Below are 23,070 nucleotides of genomic sequence, written 5' to 3'. Positions count from 1 at the left end.
CTATGGAAAGCCTTTGGAAGAGCAGAAAAAAGAACAAGGTGGGCAAAAATACCCCAAATGATCAATGTTTAAGAATCTCTTATATTGCAGGAAACGGGGCATGACAGGAACTCATGCTTCATAAAGCACTTATTGAATATTAGGTCTAGAAGCTAGAAGACAAAGCTAAACACACTCTGATTGTGTACGCAAAACAATTTTTCCAACAGGTAAATAGTCACTGGAATAATCTGCCAAGGGCTGCAAGGGGATTTCCCAGAACATGCAATCTCTTGTTGTTCCTAAAGAGGAGTTCTACCTCAAACACAAATTAAATAAGGGAAGTCCTACAGTTTCTGTTACCCAAGGTCAAGGGAGATTATCATTAGTCTCTTCTGGCCTTGTAACTTACAAAGAGAGTCCTGGTGGAAAAAAAAGAATTATCCTAATCTTGGACTTTCTCAAAACACTGTGGATAAAACAGTAAGAATGCAGAAAGATCAGAAAGAGTCACTTTGCAAACAGTTGTGCCTAGTTTGATATTTCCACTGAGAAGACCAATATATTTTGTCATTCCAGAATGTGTTTTAAACTCTTGCTTCTCCCTGCCAGAGCTCAGCCATACCCAATACACTGAATTCCAGGGCTGCTAACTAGTCAACATTTGATAATCTCAACAAAGCCTGAGTTTGAAGTTGGTGGGAGTTTTGCCGTTCTCATCTAATGGGTGGATCAAACCAGATCTTTGCAATTTAAGGACACACCTCAAATTCTCTGTCCAGTGCTAAGTGAAACTCAGGGGAATTATGCCACACACACACAGCTGCTGAGCCTGGCTGAAACAGCAGATGTTTCTCATATCCTATGTCCAATACTGTTTTATTTAGACAAACATTTAGAAAGAATTCTACCTACATGATGTGAGTCACTACACAGCCACAGTAAAAACACCATGCCACCAACAGACACAAATGTAATTCTGTAGAACTGTGCTGCCTTTTTTTGCTCTTTATAAAAAGTGAGTGCTTCACACAGAATATATCCTCCTGCAATTTAATTTTTTTTTTTTTGCTAAAAGAAAATAGCAACTCCTGTCTTTTCGTTTCTGGGAGTGTTCTGCATGTATGAAGCAAGTGACATGGGAGCACTGATTTGACCTTTGGCTTAAAACATACAGTGAAACAGCATTTAGGTTAGAACAGTCTCCACCTTTACAACTTCCTGAGATAATACTGATGATAATACAAGTATGTAAAATACTTGGAATTGTATTTCAATGCAAAAAGTCTAGTCTGAGCCTTGCGCTCAGAGCAAGACTAGATTCACATCGACTATTCCATCAGTACCAGCCCCTTTTACCTTGAACTTGCTGTCCATCTCTGCTGTGAGCATGGCAGAGCACGGTTTAATGTGCTCTTTCATCACTAGAAAACTTGAAGTCACAGCATTCAAAATCCAGTGGGAAAGCAGGACACACCAGATCCCGCCTGGTCTTTGGTGTATAGCAGGGATATGAAGTAGTACAGTTTCTGTCAGGCCTGCCTCTCCATGAGCGTGTGCTAACTAGTAGGCTGTGGGGTTTTCTGAAATTTAAGATGTCTTTGTCACTCCTGGAATTTTTGTTTTGATGTGTGTTTTTGGTTTGGGGCTTGGGTTGTTTTTTTTTTTTTAATTTCTTCAATAATATCTTAATTCTAAACCACAAAGAAAAATTACTCTCAAGCCTGCTGGATGGAACAACTAGCTGGGAGGTGTCTGGGAGGACAGATACTTGGACTTCTGCTCCAATAAAAGAATTTAAATAGATCTTTAAAATACAGACAAATGTTGCCAAGACACATGCCTAGAATATTCTCTCAGCGTGAATACTTGTAGCTCATTCTTTGGACAACAAAATGTTAGTTGAAGTCCTCCCAGCAGGTGACTTGGAACTATAGGGTCTTGCATGTCACATGAATGCCTGAAGGGTTGAGAGTTAGGATGAAATGGGAACTGCTAGAATAGGAGAAGGAACGTAATTGTCAGATTTGTCAATCGAACTCAACAGAAAATACATTGGTGAGGGAGTTCCTCCTGGAGAAAACAATGATTTCTTATCAAATCCACAAATAATTTTGAACTGCCTTTTCAGTAAATATTCTCAAAGACCTGTCCAGTTGCAAATGAGTATCTCCCAGGCTTCAAGAAGCAGGAACCTCTGCTGTTAGCAACAGGCTCCTACTGTCTCCCACTACTGCACTCATGAATTCAGGGACAATACTTGCACTAATTTTAGAAGCACAGTCAGGCTCTTTGGACAAACCATGGAAGTCCTGTTAGAAGAACTGAGCATCAAAGACTTTAGCTGATCAATATGCACCCATAAATGATTATGAAACATACACTTCTGAGGACTTCCAAATGCACATCCATATACTTTTCAGAAAAAAAAAATTTACATCTGGACCAGAAATATGGTCCAGATTAGATCTGTGTTTCCATAGGCTGTATGTAATTTTTCTGAAAACAAAGGCAAAGGAGAAACTGGAAAGATGTACACTCCTGAGGAGTGTTTTCCTGTCTGAGGTATAAAAAGGCCCATGTTTTCAAACGAAAAACATAATCATCATTTAAGACTGCTCCATAAAAAGACAAGTACTATTTGTGTAGGCAGCCCTGGCAAAATGGTCATATATTGTGATACAAATATCCTAGGAATAATCAAAACAGGAAAGGTTCATATATGTACCTTCTGTATTAAACTAATATGATCTCATGAAATCAGTGCTTGTGTAGACACCTACAGTTTGACTGCTCTGGCTGGGATGGGCAACAGGCTACTCAGCAACACAAGCAAGGCCTTCTAATTACATTTAATTCTGCCCTTTAAATCAAGACTATATTGTACCCTTTTAGTTACAAAGTGAGACAGTAAAAATAGGATGTGCTTCAAAAACCTGCACGGTGGAACCACAAGATTTTAATGTGTAAAGCATTTTAAAGCATTTAAAACATTCAGAAGGAAAAAAAACTCAACAGAACAATCAATTTAAGAAAATGTTTTAATTTTTCTTACTTTCTAGTAGCCATTTTCTCATGTGTCTGCTTAAATTCTAAACCAGCAATATGATTTCCCCTCTAGCCTTTTTGTCTGGAAGAAAAACAAAGTCAAGGAAAAATCTTGGAAAAGAAAAGCTTGAGAAGGTACCATTATTCTAAATAGGCTGTATTATTATTGCTTAAGTAAGATAATGAAACACTCAGGGTTGGAGGAACAGAGGCTGGCAGTTTACACTAGGCATTTCCTCTCAGGTTTCGTTCTTCCTGCACACGACGTGCCCCCTTGTGGGGAGAGGTTCAGGCCCACAAACCACTGGCCTTCCATGACAGGCTTTTATTGGGCAAAAGACAGTTGTCACAAAACAGCTTTTTGCTTCCAAATTTCTCACTTTTCAGTCCCTCTTTAGATATGTGGTGCTCAGTGTACTTGGCATGGATCTCTCCTTTGGTTGTGGGGAGGATGAAGCAAAGCAGCAAGCTGTAAGGCTCCTGAAGAGATGACGCCAGGTGACTAACACTGTAAAAATAGTGTGGAACTGGTTCCTTCAGCCATATCAAAAAGAGAAGTTTTAGCACCCTTGTGGAGCAGTGGAAAGCTGCCTTAAAGAAAGCACTGCATGAAAGTTTGCTTGTGACAAGAGTAAGAGGATGGATCCTCTTACTAATCCCCTGGATATAAAGGACATCCTACAAACCACAGGCATGATCACTGTATGAATCTCTGCACTGAACTACTGACAGGATCTTAACTCATGTCTTAACTCATGCTGTGGTAACACTGAAATAGTTCTGAAAATGTCTTCAGGCTCATATTAAAAGCCTTTTTTGTCCTTTCTTGTAATATTGATCTGGTCATCACAACCACAGTGTAGTTACCTGTATGATGTCCTTGCCCATACCTTAAATTAACTTTATTTATTAAAAATAGTCACTTCAAATGCCAAAAATTCAGGTAATGTGGATCATAAACATCCACTTAACTGTTTTTATCGTGACAGATCTTCAAGTAGTGTAGCAACTCCACTGGAGTTATGAAAACTGAGGCTATTATATTGCATTCAGTGTGAACACAGGGTGAAGAATACCAAGCAATGATACCTTGTGATTATTAAACACAGGGTGATAGTCTTCTTCCTCCCTTCAATATAGAAAGCATATTAATTTTCACATATGAGAGGTAAGCAAATGAACTGTTTCCCCAAAACATGTAATAGGCTGATGAAACAAACAAATGATCTTTTGTTAGAAGTACAAGATAAAACACAAGCACATTAAAGCACAGAGTCTGGTAAAGTGACAGGAGGCTGCTCCACTCTGCTACAGAAAGGACAGAGAAGGGGCACCCAAAGTGCAACATAAATGGACAGGAAGGAAGATGGCAAGGAAAGAGAAGGGAGGAAGTCTGTGCTAACAATGGTTCTATCTGAGATATTAATGTAAAACACGACAAAATAAACATGGTAATTTCTAGATTCACCTAACATACAATAATCTCTCTTGCAGCAGGTTCGTTCTGTCTCAAATTCTAGATCCCCAAGATCCTCCCTTAGAAAACTGTTAATCACTTCTGGGAGAAGGGATTATTCTACACTAGTTTGTTCCTTATACCTCAGTACACACCAGAGTCCCATTTCTTATCACTGTGGATACATCTGTCTGTTTTGTTGCTCCAGACATAAGCAAACTGGAATTGGAGTATGCAGTAACCTGGCTTCTGGGTGCTGACCCTCACAGCATTCTACAGCGATATTCTCTCCACTTTCACTGGTGTGGAATCTTCTTTTGAAATGAGAAACTACACAGCACATCAAATAAAACTTGAAAAATGAGCGAGTTGTCTTGAGACAATAGACATGCTTCTGACTTTGTGATTTCTACTTCCTTTCAGTTCCATGTAAGACGATTCAGCACTTGAAATACCTGAGAACTGTAAAAGCATTGCAATGTTCATGTCTCTTGCAGTTGACTAACGAAATAAGAATTTTAAAGTCAGTTCTTGGAAGGATTCTGCTCTCTTGTTCAATTATTACATAACAAATTGTACACAAATGCTATTAGCTTTGTGTCAGAAATAAATTTGGGTAGAATCTCAAGCCTTCCACTGAATCATCTCTGCAAAGATGGCCCATCTTTTCAGCAAGAAGCAGCCTAGAGAAAGCAAAAGAAGATGTCCTGTATTACTTGAGGACCACATGATAACTAAAGTATTAAACAAAACAATTATTACTTACCTTTCTTTGGCTAAGAGAACAGACATCCCCACCAGTTTAGCAAACTCATCAGCTGTGAGAGAACCCTTTTCAGATACCTATCAAAAAACAAATACACAAATAAACAAACCATGGCATTAGAAGAACAACAAAGTTCTTTCAGCTACTGAATCAGGTCCAGCCTTGTGAAGTGATAAATTGGTAGCAAATCCCTTGAGAATGAATTTGTTTGCTCTTTTAAAAGTATAACTAATTATGAGTATTTCCCCTTAAAAATTAATTAATCTCTCCAATGTCCAGAGAAAATTGCTAAGTATAAAAAAGCAAGAGAGAAAAGAGTTAAATCTGTAAAAAAAATAATACGGTACCCATTCCTTTGTAATTTTTTTAAAAGATGCCTTGGAATCAAATGAACTGAAAAATTAGAATAGCTCAGACAGCAGAACACAGTCTCCATCAGTATTTACACAGCAGAACTATTCTAAGTGATTCTGCAAACACTGAAGCCTAGACAGGGAAATAAAAGACCTGTTCAGGGTGGGTCATCGATGTAGAAATACGTAATCTCAGGTGGAAGAGAAGAATTTGAGTTTTATGGCATTTAAAATACACCCACTGCCTACAGGAAAATCCCCAAACCTTAGTACTTCACATGACATTATGACATACTAGAAGAGTAACTAAAAGCCACCATCACATTCAGCTGACACAAAAGACAGGTTCACTCTTGGGACTCAAAACTTTGGCCCTTTTGTCTCAACCATGCTACTTAATAAAATGAAGCCTTCTCACACATGTTGGACATGTGGATGTTCAAAATACCATATAAATACTACATATAAAGCCTAGACTTATTATTGCCTTGAATTTCCCAGATAAACATGTTTTATTCCCTAAAAATTAATTATCCTTCCATTTCTCCATTGCTTTAGATTCCCACAAAGTTGTAAATCCAGATGTAGTTGCCATTTCCTGCTTCCCACATAACTGGGTGGGGAGGGGTCTATTTTGCATCATTCTCAGCAGTAGTCCTTTTACAGAAACTCAGATTGAATCAGTCCTAACATGAGATTTTCGGAGGCTAAGAGATCAAATCTGAGTAATGGACGTCAGCTATACAATTGGCGATTAATTTTCTTTCCTCCCCAAACTACTACGCTCATCAAAGGTGATGTTGGATTCCTTTGATGTGCCTGTCATTTCCTGTCTTTACCAGCCATTCAAAACCACATCTCTCTCCTGCCTGAAATGCTATGGCTTCCTTTCACTTCTCAGAACTTAATGCATAATGTGCAGTAACATTAAAGTATGGGTGCTTTTGGCCACAAGTCTGATCTCATCTTCCCTTTTCCATACAAGCTACTCTTCCTCAGTTGAAGCCTCTCCCTTCCATTCTTCTATGGAGCCAAAATTTCATGTTATGAAAATAACAGAAAAAAGGCACCTTGGTAATAAATCCACTATCTGCTAGTTTTTGCAATTGACATCCTTTGTTATCAATAAAGGTTTTTCCTTTCTTTTCAAAGACATAAGCACTCTTACTGAAGACAAAAAAAATCATTAGAAACCAAAAATAATCAGAAAAAAAGCCCTAAAATGGTCTTAGTATTTTTCTACACATTTAAGAAAATAAACTGAAAATATTAACGTATACTGAAAAATTTAAGCATTTTAATGTTGTTGATTTAGAATGGAGTCTTTCAAATCACTGTAAACATTTCTCTTATCTATTTCTCTTATCTAAAAGTCTTTCTGATGAGCAAAAGCTTTATGGTGACAATCATGCAAAACACACTGAGCAGTCTACCTTGCGTCAAGTGAGGAGGTGTCTGTAATAGCTCTACTTTCTCTTGACTGCCCCCTCTTTGACTTTGATGTTTAACTTTGGATACACTGGATCAGCCTTTTCTCAAATGTATGAAAATCAAAAAATTACATTCCACTCAGAAAGACATGGAAAAAATGTAGCAAATTATGGGGTAACAGGACTGTAAAGTGTCCAGAGGCAGCACGACCACAAAGGTTTATGACACTGAGCAATTCATACTATTATTTTCCTTGATGAAGCTGGCTTAATTCTATACACACTACTCTCCCACTGAGTGCCCTTCACAGCAGCAAACTTGGTACACATACAAGGTACTCCTCTATGAAATAAATCCAAACCAAACAACTACCTATATCAACATTTAAGAGCTGTTTCCACTGCCTTCAAGCAGTAGTGTCTGAAATCCACTTCTGTTAAATTAGGTGCTCAATAAATGCTATGAATTTCAGTCTACAGTGGAAAATATTTCGAGGAAGGCTGAAGGTTAATGAAGTTTGAAAAGAGATAGAAAAGTGATTTATTCCTTAAAGAGAAAGTAATGACTAAGATTATTGCCTGCACAGAACTTTGAAGTTGAGGAGTGCTATTTAAATATTTCTTTTAGACGATACGAAGTGGAATGCTTTGTATTTTGAAACCTCAAGAGGAAATCCCATACCTCAAGTTTTTTACCTAATGTATTTACATTTCCCTAGCATGGTCAGAACACTGAAGGAAATGAAGTACACTTACTGTCTCTAAAGCAGCAGCTACCATTTCCTCTTCGTTATGAGACTGGAGTTCAATTACCATCACACCACTATCAAATATCCGAAGCCTAAAATCAAAAAAGAGAGGCAAAGTAACTAAAAACCTTGTGCACATCACTTACGGTCACATTTCTAATGCATCCACATCTACAACCACTTTACAAAAGGGAAAAAAATCCCCCCAAGCCCAAGCAAGCTCCCTAAGATGAACTTAAGCTTAACAGCATATTCAAAATTTGAAGAGACAGAAAAGAGCAGGGCAAATGTCTGGTCTTGGTTAAACCTTTTTCCAGTCTGAAAAAATTCTAAGTGAAAAAATAACATCCTCCTAGCTAAAAATTAATGTTTTACTGTAGAGTGGATGTTGGCCCATACTGCAGCATCCTTTGAGCAAATACTGATTATGTTAAAATACCCACAACAACCACAAAAAAATTCTACTTCAAGTAAAAATTAAATCATCATGGTCTGAGCTGTGAGCGCCATACTTTATGAATAAATCCGTAAAGCTCTTACCTTAGTGGTAATTTCAGTGATTCCAGCATTTTACAGGCATTTACTAAATCTTCTGGTGACAGCAACTATTAAAATAGTAAAACATATTTATTCACAGCTTGCATTTCAGGTGTATAGTATAACATCAAAACAAAGAAAGTTTTAGTAGCTGAAGCTATAAAATACACCAGGCTACACTTATTGTTAATTCTTTTTCCTTTCTATTGTGCAGTCTATTTTCTTGGCTTCTATGCTCCTTTCTATTCTCTTACTATGTATTCTATAATAATCTTCCTTGCCTTGTTTACAGAAAGAATTGCTGTGTTTTGTTAAAAAAATTCCCAGAACATTCACCACTCTTTAGTAGTCTCTGACCTTTAAGTTTTGTTTCCAGGTAAGTATGGATTTTCCCTTTTACATGGTATCATAAAAAGCAGCATACGTTATTACTACTTGTAAAGGACACATAAGTATTATAAGGAAAAATGAGAAGGACAGAGGTAAAACCCCTCTAATTTTAATAAAGAGCTGATCTCATTGTGTTGTAGACAAGCAGAATGAGCAATTGGTAGGGAACATTTTTACCCTTGAATGTCCTTATGACTGAAATCCTGTTACAACACTGTGACCCAGAGCAGCGTCTCACCTCTAGCCCTCGAGCACGATTCACCAGGCAGTACACTTCCGTCAGAGACATGATCCCCCCTCGCTCCTGTGTTAACGAGCACAAGACTGGTGAGAGAAACAGCCCAGGAATCTCATAATCTCTACTTGCAGATGGCTGATTAAGCATGTGAGACAGAGGGGCTAAATGATGGGCCCTAATGGGAAAAAACTAACAAATTGTACCTTTCACTAATCATTTTAAAATGCAAAATAGTGACACTACACCCAAGGTCTGTGAATTACTTTGATTTTAAACCAGAGAATGAATCATAGGAACAAGGAATTTCAATACATTAAATCTATCAATCAATTTACTGGTTTTACTTTTCAGAAAAACTCAGTTTTCGGTTCTGATCACAGTAGGTAGCACATACCTTTCACAAAAATACTGTAGTATTTATGCTTTTTAGGAAGAATATAGCCTTATAAGTTGCAATATGAAATTTAACTGTTTGTTGAGAAACCTGTAATCTATAATATCTTAGAATAAATTAAAACAGAAGATATTACTATGGGCTGGTAATCTACTTAATAATTCTGTCCTATATTTGCAAAATATATAAATTTTAAGCAATTTAAAAAGATTCATTACTTCTATTTTCAGTCAGTGTCATTTCACTCTTTCTTAAAAAAATGAAATATTCTGCAGCAAGGGATGAATACAGAGCTGTTCAAATACAAGAAAGACCACTTGAATAATTTTCTAAATCTCATCAACATTTTGCAAATCAGAAGTTGATGCCGTTAGTCCAAAGAAAAGTTTGTACTGAACTTTTTTATTCAAAAAGCCAATATATACTCCTCCCATTAACATTGAATAGGAGGCTGTGCTACTAAATCTGCTTTAAAAAGAGGCAGACTACTACAGCCAAAACACGCTTGGATCAAAATTCAGCAACACATGGAAAATGCTGGTGGAAGATGTGGTGCATTACCTCTAAGGGTGCCTGCAGGATTCCAGCCAGTTGCTTTGCCAGCTGCATGTGGTACTGTGTACCAGATCCATATGTTTCCCTCGTAACTGGATTAGCTATACCCATACTCAGTAGGTAGGACTTGAACCTAATGGTCTGAACAAGCAAACAAACAAATTAATTTAAAAGTACAGCAGCTAAAGAGTGATTCTGGTTTTTAAAAATCTTTGATTTTATTACTATAACAATGTTTTGGTGAATACATTTCTCAGTTTATTACCAAAAAAGTTAATTACTAGGCAAAGAGAAGGCAAAACTTTGTATTATTTATTTTTGACCAGCACAGGTAAAGAAAGAGAAAAATTTATACAAAAGCAGCTAAATCATTGTTTTTAAAAAGGGTTAAAAGAAAAATTAACACTAAGCAAGTAAAGTATAAGGGACTAAACACAACACCAAGTACAAGGGACAAAACACAACAAAACTAACCAGTAAGGGTTTTTACTAACTACATTATTAAACAGACAGCTTTTTGCTTTACATAGGAACGTTTTTGTAGAATTTAAAAACTAAATTAATTTACCTCATCCTCAGTGATGTCACCTTGTTTTTCTTTAATTTTGTTGGCTATTGACTTGGATAATTCCACCATTTCCTTAGCCTATCAAGAAACATACACAGATAAGTCAACTTCCAGCACAAGAGAAAAAAATGTGCTTAAAACCGAGAAAACAAGCGTAAGTCTACATGGCCAAGTGACACATGCCATTCATCCATACCTTCTCCATTAGCTTGCTAAGGTCCTCAAAAGCCTGAAATGAAAAGTAGACAATGCAGATCAGTATAATTACAGCATTCAGTTTTATGGACACAGGGAGATGCCTTTGTCCACCCACCCAAGCTATTAATAAGAGCTGCTGCCCCTTTAGATGAGTGTGTTACAATATGAGATACCATACCTTGTTTGTCGATACAACTGTTTGACAGCATGTCTTATAATTAAAATAAACAACAATGAATGAAGAAGAGACTCAAACAATCACATACTTTTCCAGTATATGAACAGAATTTCAGTATGATTTATGATGTCCATGTGATAGGAAGGGACAACGAGATACTGAGTCCAAGAAAAGATTAAACTCTCCAAATTTATTATGTTCCCTGTAAGGTGGAGGAAGGTTTCTGGGTGGTGATGGTAGGTTTTATTCCAACAATTAACCCTCTCTCAAGGAGATCTGTTGTTTCTGGCCAGCTGCAAGACAGCTGTAAAGCTACAGATGGTACTTCTCCTGACAAGACAACTTTAATCAGGGATTGGTGCTTAATTAGTAAGAAACATTCATTTCAAATGAGCAAGGAAGAGCATATCTGAGGGGCAAAACCTCTGAAATGTGAGGCAACATCTCGTCATTTAAGTACTCCAATAAAATGCTACGGTCTCAAATACAACAACTCTATAACAACCCACAAAGGGTTTTTAGGCTTAAATAAATCATACTTTAAAAACAGCTGAAGGTATACTGAAATTCTAAACTTCTAGTCATTATAAACTAGCATTAAAAAAGTAATGTTAAAAAAAAAAGAGAGCTAGCAACTCCATTAATGCAACTATATTAAAAAGCAACTCTCTTTTCTCCCACCCTCATCAGGACACATTCATTCAGCCTCCTCACTACTCTCAAATACATGACAACATGCCCAGATGATCAACCTTTTCAAACAACCTTTTTTTGGTATGAGAAAAATTCCTGAACCTTTTCATCTAAAGTTTGCCTGACAGCAGCACTGAAGCCCTCCAGCCACAAGTAAAGAAGGTTCAGCTACACTGTCAAATGGCCAGAGAGACATCTTGCCTACAGCTTCTAGCCACTGCCTCTATGTCATTTCTGCCTTACTCTGACTAATCCCCCACTAGAAAGACACACTTCAGTAGTGCTTTTGCAGGAAGACCCTGTTGTACCCATATACTTTTAGGTGCCTTATGTAGAAGCTTACTGGTAAGAGATTCAACGTGCAAAGAACAAAAGGAGATGCCTCTACAAAGAGACAGGGTTTGCTTTTAACTTCCTGATAGTGCTAGTGTTTCTCCACTGACTGGACAAGTTTAGCTCCCTAACACTTGGCATCTGAGTTAGACATCCAAAATTAGGTGGTCCACAGGGAGAAAAGAAAATATTTCACTGTATAACAATAATTTACCACAAAGAAAACAAAAGCTTCTTTTTGGAATACTTCTTATGCCCCAATCTGCCAAAATGCATAATTTACAATAGATTTCCCAATCTCTAGTGTAAATCAAAGTCCTGCTACTCTACTTGTATATGATATCAACAATAAGTTTTCTAACAGGGCTTTTCCCAGCTTATTTCTAATCTCCATACCTGCATGAAAACAACATTCATCAAAAGAGCCCCTGATTTAGCTAAATAAACAGTGTGCTGTGTCTAACTCCTCCTCTGCCTGACTCACCCAGGGCAGGCCTGGAAACAAAGGGGAATGTGCACACACCTAACAGGAACTTCCTCAGATAAACAAAAGGCTAAAGAACTGGATTCTTATCAGCACTGAACAGCAGATGCAGGAAGTCTTTTCCTGGAAGCCAGGGCACCATTTTTTAAATTAAGTCATTTATAACATTTAAAGCTGGAGGAAGGCAGGATTTTACAAGTCATGGTTTTCCTCTGCTCACACAACATGTATAAATGGATTTCTTTTACTCTCTGACAAAGCTACTAAAGGAAAAAAATATGCAGACAATGCCTTTTGAACTATAAACCCACGCATGTAATCACAATACCTTTTGAACTACACACAAAACTTCATTCAGCACATTCCTCACAGACAGAAACCAAGAAAGTTTAATGCTCCCAGTATCTGAAACAGCACGTGGCCTGCAAAGGCACTTTAATTTTCTTAAGTATTTGAGTAGGGAATGCCTTTTTCTTGTGGCACACTGAATCCCATAAAGCTTTGCCACAAGAACAAATCTGCTGCATGTAGTTTATGAATACTTTTGTATCAATCTCTACTACCAAGACAGAATCAGACTATTTTTGAAGGTAATGCTCTCAGGTATATATGAAAAAATTAAATGCCTCCACTGTCCATTAGTATTGATATCTGGAATTCAACTGTTGTGCTGGTTCTGTGGAAAAGAATGGTCTCCATCTAGGCCAGGTATTTTGCAAAGTGCTTAGAATGTCTTGTCGATGCCTGGACTGCAAATCATTTTACTGTAATTATAAGCCTAAATGTAACATCTAAAAACCTGGCTATAAGAGGAAAATCTAGCTTCATCACACTTATGTGCAGACACTGGGATCAGCATATTCTGCTTAATATATATTCAATTTTTAATTGAAACCAAAATTAGTTTAATAAATACACACTTAGTTTCAAAGAACAATCTTCTTGAAAGGAACAGTTTAAATGAAGTACCTTTACATATACTGGTAAGCAAGTTAAACAAAATAAAGAACTGTGCACTGCACACTCTTAATCAATTCAGACTTCTCAACAAAAACAGTAAATATGCCCCTAAAAGAAAGTGTGAATGAATGTAAATAGTTCAGACAGGTGGCTGACCTTGAAACTTCAAAAGTACCTACCTCGGAAATGTTTTTGTCAGTCTCTTTTCTTTTTTCTTCTAATTTCCTTTCAATACCTACAATTCCTACAGCCCTTATTCTTCCTGCCTAAAAAGGAAAAAAAAAGAAACAAGGAAAGAGTCAAAATAGGAAATGCTAAGTTTTCTCATTTGCTTCACTGTGAAAATTAGAGGACCGGAAATATTCCCCCAAACAGTAGATAACATTCATACAATATTTCATGCATTTCTAGACAGTAATTTTCAAACCATTGTTAAAAAAATAAGAAATGTGAACCATGTATGAATTTGCTGTACTAGACAAGTAATGATATTGATAGTATATTTGATGCTATTAATATGGCTTAATATCCAGACTAAGTATTCCAGCTCATCTCAATTCTAGCCTCTCAAGTCCATGTGAACATCCATACTAGAGCTGTGGAAATGCCTGAGTGTATTACTTCAAGAAATCCAGCCTGAAGAAACAGAAACATAGAAACACAATGCTAAGTACAGTCTCATTTACCTTCCTCAGAGGTATTAAAATGTGGGCGATGGTGAAACTTTTACCAGATGCCAAATGTGGTCTAGAAAGGTTGGTACCTAAGTGGCACCAGTGCCAGGCCTCTCACCTCTGACTGCAAAGCTTAGCACTGGTGTTAAAGAGCTGCTCTGACTTAAGTAGAGGCAGGGCATTTTGATTAGATTCTTCATGCATTACTCCAAATGCAGCAGTCCATATAGGTACTACATTTACCACAGGGGACATACACAATTTCATATTGAACAATCTTTAAATTATCCTATTTTACTCATACAATACTATATATTCAGCACATTAATATATAGAAACAATATCTACATGTTTATCAGAGTTAATAACATAGAAGTATGTAGGCAGATAAATGTTGTCTAACATATGACATTCTCCCTAACAACTGTCCATTTAGAACACCCATTTAAATCAAACATATATCGGTTTCAAAGAGTTATGTAAAAGTCATATGTTATATATTTGACTCCCAGTCACAAAAAAATAAACCAGGAATCACAATAAAGACAAAAAAATTTCCAGCATCATTGGACCTCACATACTGAATAAAAGAACATGCAAATAAATATTCTATTTTCACAATTATGTGTGTTTGTGTCTAACTAAAACAAACAAAAAAAGGAGCTCATTATCTAAGCATACTCAAGAAAGAGAGGCTACTGTGTTCTGTCAGGTGAAAAATGCAAAGGAGAAACTAATTTATGCCCATGAAAAAATAGGCAAACTACAGCTGAATTCCTGCACATGCCTATGATGTTGGTTAGAGTCACATGCTGGATGTGTTATATGCGGGTGGCAAGAAGTGGCAGTAAGAGATTACACACAGATCCTGCTCAGAAGCTCAGCACATACCTGTGAATCCTTGTTAACTTGCATGGCCTGACCAGTGGGCATGCTCTCCCATCTCCTTTGTGTGATTTCTTCTGATAATCGTCTGTAGAACTGCAAACATTAAACAGTGATAACAGACATTTCATGAACTGTGCAGAGTACCTCTGTGTATTTTCAGCATCTTGGTGATGAAATAAACTTCACAACGTATGGAGACAAAACATGATAACACCTACACAACTCATTATATGGAAAGTCTTAATGTCCAGCCTTTGAAAGCATTCCCATTAGAAGAGGAGCCATGCAGTCACTAAGTACTTCTATTGTAAAATATTTCTTCAGATATTCAAAATGTCCTAAACCATGTTAAATGTTGAGGTATACTCAAAGGCATGTTTTTAAAGAAAGGAAAGCTGACCAATCCAATTGCTATTGATCTGCTAATTCAACAATATAAAAACAACCACAGAGATCAATTACACTGATTGTTTATTGCTAATACCAGAAGGTGGTATTAGTTAACACTAAGTGTGTCCCACTGACCAATATCCAGAAAGAAAATCTATTCCACCCTTTTCATTGTTCAGATCCACAGAAAAGCATTCTGAAGTCATAAAGAAAGGCTGGGGTTTAATTGATGTGCTAGGCAATCGGTAAGCAGAGTAAGTTTGATTTTCAGACACAACATTAAAATAAATATGATTATGATTGCAAAAACCACACATTTATACAATGTATAAACCTACAATCATCATAATCTGAAAACTGCTCACAAAGAAATGAAAGTGAGTCTGATCAAGCACATGAATTTTTAAGACACTTCTAACTAATTTGAGTTGCAAATCTTATTTTCTGCAGTGAACGGGTACAGCTTTTTCCACAGCACAAAGTTAAAGTTCTCAGACTCATCAAATGAGGATCTTCTACTGTGAAATTTCTTTAAAGAGTGCAGTTTCTTAGGTTTTTAGGATGAGCTTTCTTTTAAGAATATATTACATTTTTCTTAGAATGCTCAAAGCCTTTGAGATTTGGTAGAGGTTAGAAAAAAATTATACAGTGTAAAATGACCAAAAGTTCTGAGGCAAGAAAAGGTGTTCAGCAGTAAAATTAGAGAGAAAATTAGGAATAAGTTGTATGATACCTGTTTAATAGAGGGTTAGGTACAAAGAAGTATCTTTTACTCTGTTAAACATTTAACAGATTTCAGAGATGTCATTTTGGAAAATCCTGTGTTCAATTTAATAGATTAGCAAAGGAGGTATAAGATTATACTAAACACCCTAAATTAAGGACTAGCCTAGTAATGCCTCTTGACATTTTTGGAACTCTATTTGCAGTATTTTATGAAAGTATAGAACATGGGAGGCTCATAGTGTTTGTCTCCCAAAAGGATGTATTGAAAAAGCTCCACCTCAAAAGTAAACATGGAAAGATCATGGGAAATTATCACTAAAACAGCAAGAGGAGAAAAGCATGTCCAAAGACCTGATTGTGATTGGCATCCATGGTACAAGACTTACCTCAATCTGCCCATGTTCCTTGAAAGAAAGCTTGACATAGGAATATTTGCTGCTTTGGAATGGACCAGGCTCTTTGTTTGAAGAAGCAGGATGAAGATGAACTACTATTTTGGCACTATGGAAAAGGAAAGAGAAGATATTTCTGTAATATTTAAATAAACTATTTCTGCATCAAAGTTAACCATGTCATCAAAATCTCTATTAACTACCTCACGTAAGAGCTAAAGATCATCAAAGAATGCTTATTTTAAGCATCAACATTTAAATATTTTGATGAAGTAGATCTTGCATAAAAACTACAACAGCCTCTAAAGCAAAAACATTTTACAAATTTAAAATGTACCTACCATCAATCTAGAAATGAACATAACAAATTTTAAAAATTCAAGCAATAATTTCCAAAAAGCCTTTTAGTTAGGATAAAAACTGACAATCAAGTTGTAATTTAATTTGGCATTAGTTATTGCAGGTCAAAAGCCAAAATATGTTGTCCTGTGTCAAAGCTAACTTTGACACAGGAAAACAAAAGGTGTCAATATTATGTGTAACCTATTTGACTTCTATATGTCACTTGTGGACACTGTGTGTGAACTTATCCAAAACCAACATTCAAAGCCAACGTTCATGAAAGTAACAGTCTAAAAGGACACCTCCTACCAAAACAAACCTTGGGAGAGCATGATTTTAGGAAAATTAACAGACTGCTATCATGACTGCAAGTCCTCCATTCCCATCTCATTTTACTGATAATTTTTGCACTGGTCTTTACTTACTTCTCCAGCATTAATGAATAAACTGATTTCTTCTGAATATCTACAGCATATTACCTTGTCCATCTGACTGTAGGCTGCAAGCAGATGTTAATTGTGTATATATTTCTCCAGCCAAAATTTTTTCTCTCTTTAGAAACTTAAAATCATAGAATTGTTTATGTCAGAAAAGACCTCTAAAATCATAAGTAGTGATTACATGACAGTTAACAAATCACATCAGTCATGACACTCTTGCACATTTGACCTCAGTGGTCCTTGTGACTGTCAGGATGGAAAGGTAAGATTGCAAACAGAACCTACCATGAATTAATCTATAATATTGGGCACATCACATAACATGCATGTGAAAGGATCCATCTGAAAAAGACAATGAGGATGGCCATACCTCTTTCCTATCCCAGCTGCTTGCTCTTCAATAAATACAATCTGAGACAGAGGTACAGCAATGCAGCACTCCTGCAACAAACACCACAAACACAGGGGAATTAAACCATATCCTGTCTATTCACCCTCTAAACTCAAGTGTTCTCTTTCTCCATTTCACAAGCAGTATGGATATCTACAGGTGCTGCCTGAAGCACTTTATGTGAAATATAATGGTAACAACAGAAACAATGTATTACAGTGAAAAATAAGTAGAAAAATAACAAAAAAAACCCAAACCAAACAACTGAGTTCTAGTTAATTAAAAAACCTCAACAAACTTAAGTGTCAATGTGTCAACTTTAAAAACCACAAGCTAGATTCATAGACAAGACTATGAGATTAAAAAAATCTTTAGATCTCAGGTCAAAATTTAAAGCCTAAAATTTGCACACTACTGCACCTCATCTCTGCAGATGTACAATACTCACAGGTTCTGGACATTTTCGCACTGATGTTACTTTGAGAGCTAAAAAATATCCAAACCCACCATTCTTTTTAAATGCTGAATATTTAAAATCTACACTATTGTCTGAATGCAATAGGAATTTTTCCATCCATCCTATAGTGAAGGAGTGCTTAATCCAGCAGTTGATGCATCTCACCACACATTTATTGGACCATGCTTTAAACAAAACACAGAGCGAGAAACAAGGCCGTATCCATCTATTGGAAACTAACCTATCCCAGGCTAAACTCCTTCCACTTGCATTTGAGACAGAAATTGCTACGGGAATGATTCAAAACATCTAATAAGGTGCCTGGTCTTGTTTTGGTGAACATCCTTTGAGAAACATCATCTCCCACACAACACCTTGGTGAGTGACACAGTCACACAGAAACACAGGAAACACAGGCTGCATTCCCTCTCTGAACTTCTCTCTTCCACCTGCCACTTCTAGAATCAGTTTACAATAGACACTGTTAGAGGGCCCTCTCAATCCCTGCTACCAAAACTGTTCCTGTCTGTATGGAGTAATTAAATACCCATTAAATTTGAGAGCAGAGAAGTATACATGCAGGAACTCCAACTAATAAGTATCTTATTGGGAAAAAACCTGGTTTGTACTTCCTTTTCTAAAAACTCTTAATGCAAGCTATCTAGGCTCTTCTATGACTCTAGTTTCTAAAGCCATTACGAACAGTTAATGTTTGTAAAACAGCCACAAACTCCTGGACACTTTAAAAGATAGGCAAGATGATACTTCTGTTAAAAAAAATGTTTTGAAAATGACAAGAAGAGTTCAACTACACATAGTACGTGCACTGTCAAAGTCACTGATTAGTTTAGTTCCAAGATAGAAAGCTATGAACAAATTTTAAGTACAAGGACTTAGAATCACCCTTTCCTGATGAGAGATGCAACTGGAAGGGACACAAAACCAGAAATGTGTTAAATATGCTGTGTGTTTATTTGAATTTTGTTTTCCAATGCCTCATGCTCACATTATGCATGATTTTATAATTAAAAATTTGTACAAATCTAGCAATGTAACAAACTTTACAGAATTCCTTTTTCTTTTGTTTTTTTAAACACTGTTTAACTGTAGATGGCATGTAAGAACAGCAGCTATAGGACCCAACTGTCTGTTTCTGTAAGACATGTTAACCTAATGACATGTACCCCATTAATTATTATACATTGCTGACACAATAAGAAAGGCACTCTCTCTACAATTTTTTTCTAGGTGGGCTAGATAAGGTTTCCAAGCCTGATGTTAAACCACAGCTGAGCTTAGACAACAGCTTACCAAGACAACAAAAGGGCACCATGTTCCCCATGTTTCAGTACTGAGAGCTTGAAAATTAATCAGCTTTATTTACCCCACTAACAAAGTTAGTTACATCTCCCAACCAGAACTGGGTAATTCTTGCCTATCTCCAGGCCACATTTCTGCCCCTTCTGTTAATCAAGCCTGAGCTTTTCAGAATCTTTGCTGAGTTAAATTAGTTAAAATAAAATTATTTTTCTTCTCCAAGGTTTTCCTCTGCTGATTTAACAAATTTAATAACCTTGGAAGAGTACAAGAAATCACATGGCCTAGGAGCAGATGGAGAAATCAGGGAAAAGAGACAAATGTAATCTTTTTGTTTGAAAGGAGAGCATGGATTTCAGTGCTAAGACTTGATGAAGCCATAATGCCCAATGTTACTGCAAGCATGCAAAAAGTCCAGGTGAGAAGATTAGACACAGGGGCTGCTACAGCACACACTCAGCTCTCAAAAAGCAATGCTGATTAAGAAATATAAAGTGATAAACACAGAATTTAGCACATTATCTCATGTGATAATGCGATGGCTGTGCAAAAAAGCCCCATGTTAATTTATACAGAGCAGCTCTGGTCTGGACAATGAAGCCCCAACGTGTGTAACAGTAACCCCACCATGGATAATAGCTCTTTAAACATTTTGAAAAAATGTGTATTAAAAATACGTCTACAGCTCCTGCAAACAATCCCTAAAGAAAAAGTCATACTACTCTGCCAAATTAAGAACATCCTTGATGACATTGCCTTCAGAGTGCTCTTAGTAGCTCCCTGCTTGGAAGCAAGGATGTGATATTTGCTAGGGATCAGCCTTTGAATGTGAGAGGTGCTTCAGCTGCCCTTGCACAACAGCCCAGTGGAATACAATTTGCTTTTGAAAAGCTCTCATCTGAATGTGTTCCATCTAAACTTTGACTTCCAGGGTTAAAATTATCAATTATTGTGTCCAAAACAAGCATAATCCAACCTGGTCTGAAAAAGACTTCTCCTCCAATTGCATCTGTGGAGTGGTGCCCATTGTCACAGTCTATGCTTAGAGCTTTATGTGTTTGTGGTCTCTTTCTCCCACTTCCAGCCTGCACTCCCAGGCTGTGGTTGATGACACAAAGCATTCAGCAGCTTTACTGCAGTTACCACACTGAGTTCTGGCAGTGCCATTTAACCTGTGACCAGCTGTCCACAGCAGTACAGTAAAAGTTCTGGCTGATTGAAAGGACAGTTCATGGCAGTAACAGGCAGCTGGGAGGGCAAGATGTGTGCAAAACAACACCACCACCAAACACATCCTATTATCAAATCATGGTCCTATCGGGACTATATGTTGGGAGCACAATATATGGTGGGGCTTGAACTCGGACTTGAAGCCAACAAGAAAGAAAAGGCTTTCCTAGACAAGGAGCACAGGAAAGAACTTCCTATTAAGATTTGCCTGACACACTCAACTTCAGCTGCAAAATCAATGTTTTTTAGTGCATGACACCAGGCTCTTTTCTCCTTTATTTCTGTGCAGTAGAAAAGAAAAATTTATAGGATACATTCCTATTCCTTCTCATCTCTGCATGATTATTTTATTAAAGCAGGACTGAAAGAACACTGCATAATCTTCTTTCTGCTGAGAGCCAAAAAGTGGCCTATACTTGTAAAACAAAACACACAAAGGCAGGAATAATCCCATCTCTGTGTGCAGGCTTTTCATTGCATGCTACTTGTTGTTTAGGAAATGTACAGCTGAATGGTTGGGACTTACATGATTCTTCTGATCCCTCCAGATCAGTCTGTGTGTGCTCAGCAGTAAAACTCCACTATCAAATTTCACCTGGGCAGGAAAAATAAAACGGATTAACAACACATTGAACCAGTAAGTTACATAAATACTGGTCTTGGAAACATTACACCTTACCACAACAGAGCAATCAGATTTAACAAGCCAGTATTTTGAGAACACTCCCTTTTTTCCAGAAAACAAAATACATGAAGTTTAGGAAACAATGGAGAAAAATAGTATAAAAGAATTTGATGGATAAACAAAAACTTCCTTTTTCAAGTGTATAAACTTTCCCCCCCGGAAATCCTGAGGGATCCTCCCTCCATATACTCTGCAAGGTATACTAAAGTTCTTAAATGTATTTTAAACAGGGCTATTGGCTTTGGAACATTCCCTATATGTTGACAAAGAAGGTAGAAGTCATGCAAAAAAGCAAAGCAACCTAATAAAAAGATGCTGCACACAGTCTGAAATCTTCCATCCTGTCACACAGAAATATTGCTTCTATCTGTGCTGCTGTTGAAAAGCTCTTTACTTATCAGACAGCAAACAGTACCTGAAAAATCTGCATTAGCAGATTAGATCTGAGTACTTGTAAAATGGGAGGCACATGTTCACAGCTTTTTGTGAGGGCATGCAGTTACCTTGGTGTAGAAAAATGGAGAGACCAAGATTTAGTCCCGCAGTGAAGCGAAGCAATGAGCAGCACGGCTCAGAAAAGAGGAGAGGGTATGTCAGCACCCAGGACGGCTCAAGTGTGAATTGTGTGTCATGCCCTGTACCCCACCAAAGCTCAGCCCTGCACAGGAGTGACAGCCGAGCACAGTGACACTGCCTACACACATCCTGTGCGGGTCCCCATCCTCACCCCATGTCACACACACTGTCCAAGGCCTTTCTCACAGAATTACAGAATCAATTAAGTTGGAAAAGTCCTCTGAGATCACTGGGTCCAATCTATGACCCAAAATCTCTATGTCAACCAGACCATGGCCTTGAGCGCCGTGTCCAGTCTTTCCTTAAACAGTTCCAGGGATGGTGACTCCACCACCTCCCAGGGCAGTCCATTCCAACGTCTAATAACCCGTTCTGTCAAGAAATTTTTCCTAATGGCCAACCTAAACTTCCCCTAGCACAGCTTAAGGCTACTTCCTCTTTTCCTGACACTTGTTGCCTGGAAGAAGAGGCCGACCCGACCTGGCTCCACCCTTCTTTCAGGCAGCTGCAGAGAGCAGTAAAGCCTCCCCAGAGCCTGCTCTTCTCCAGGCTAAACAATCCCAGCCCCTTCAGCTGCTCTTCCCAAGACTTGTGCTCCAGACCCTTCCCCAGCTCCGCTCCAGCACCTCGATGTCTGTCCGGAGCTAAGGGGCCCGGAACTGAACACAGGATTTGGGGCGCGGCCTCACCAGTGCTGAGTACGAGGGGACAATCCTTGCCCTGGTCCTGGTTACCACTCTATTGCTGATCCAGGCCAGGATGCCACTGGCCTTCTTGGCTACCTGGGCACACTGCTGGCTCACGTTCAGCTGCTGTCGACCAGCACAGCCCCTCGAAGCCTGCAACTCCGCTCTAATCCCCCCACAGAAATAAACCCTGCCAGACCCTGGCGCAGAACGTCCTCCCACACCCCCGATCGATGCTCCGCCTGCAGTCCAAGCCCTTCACATCCTTTGCATCGCGTCCCTCGCCCAACACGGCCCGCACCCACAGCCCCGCCATCCCCCTTGCTTAGGGCCCGCTGCCACGTCCTTTACCCTCCTCCCCGCCCCGGCCGCGCCGCCAGGCCCCGCACGGAGCGGCTCCAGCTCCCGTCACCTTCTCCTCGCCGTCACTGAGGCGCACGCCGCGCTGCTGGATCACCAGCGTCTCTCCCAGCTCCAGCAGCCCGGTGGTCCACGAGAACCTGTCCATGGCCGCCCTTCCCCTCCCGCACCGGGCCGTGGCCACTGGGCGTGTAGGGACTGTGCGCG

At 38.2% G+C, this 23,070-nt stretch overlaps 1 protein-coding gene across 1 annotated transcript; it reads right to left on the bottom strand.

Moving 5' to 3' along the window:
- Window positions 1–4,873: 4,873 nt before the first annotated feature.
- On the bottom strand, window positions 4,874–23,064 carry VPS36 (vacuolar protein sorting 36 homolog). Its single transcript, XM_030956812.1, has 14 exons — window positions 22,916–23,064; window positions 21,083–21,151; window positions 17,532–17,602; window positions 16,374–16,488; window positions 14,875–14,964; window positions 13,489–13,575; window positions 10,660–10,692; window positions 10,464–10,541; window positions 9,902–10,036; window positions 8,947–9,012; window positions 8,322–8,386; window positions 7,789–7,873; window positions 5,250–5,326; window positions 4,874–5,166 (listed from the first exon to the last, which is right to left on the bottom strand). The coding sequence occupies exons 1-14, from the start codon at window positions 23,009–23,011 to the stop codon at window positions 5,073–5,075; spliced, it is 1,161 nt and encodes a 386-aa protein (XP_030812672.1). The 5' UTR covers window positions 23,012–23,064; the 3' UTR covers window positions 4,874–5,072.
- Between the last annotated feature and the right edge of the window lie 6 nt (window positions 23,065–23,070).

Source organism: Camarhynchus parvulus, chromosome 1 (genome assembly GCF_901933205.1).
Source record: "Camarhynchus parvulus chromosome 1, STF_HiC, whole genome shotgun sequence".
NCBI lineage: Eukaryota > Metazoa > Chordata > Aves > Passeriformes > Thraupidae > Camarhynchus > Camarhynchus parvulus.
The sequence above is the reverse complement of the archived record's forward strand: the minus strand, read 5'-3'. Positions and strand labels throughout refer to the sequence as shown.

Bases quoted from the DNA above. Each gene is read 5' to 3' on its own strand.
- VPS36 (XM_030956812.1), bottom strand. From the start codon at position 23,011: ATGGACAGGTTCTCGTGGACCACCGGGCTGCTGGAGCTGGGAGAGACG. The intron at 9,013-9,901 runs GTAATGCACCAC...TCGTTAACACAG, and splicing joins TCCTGCAGGCACCCTTAGAG to GAGCGAGGGGGGATCATGTC. The intron at 5,167-5,249 runs GTAAGTAATAAT...TGCTTTCTCTAG, and splicing joins GTTCTCTTAGCCAAAGAAAG to GCTGCTTCTTGCTGAAAAGA.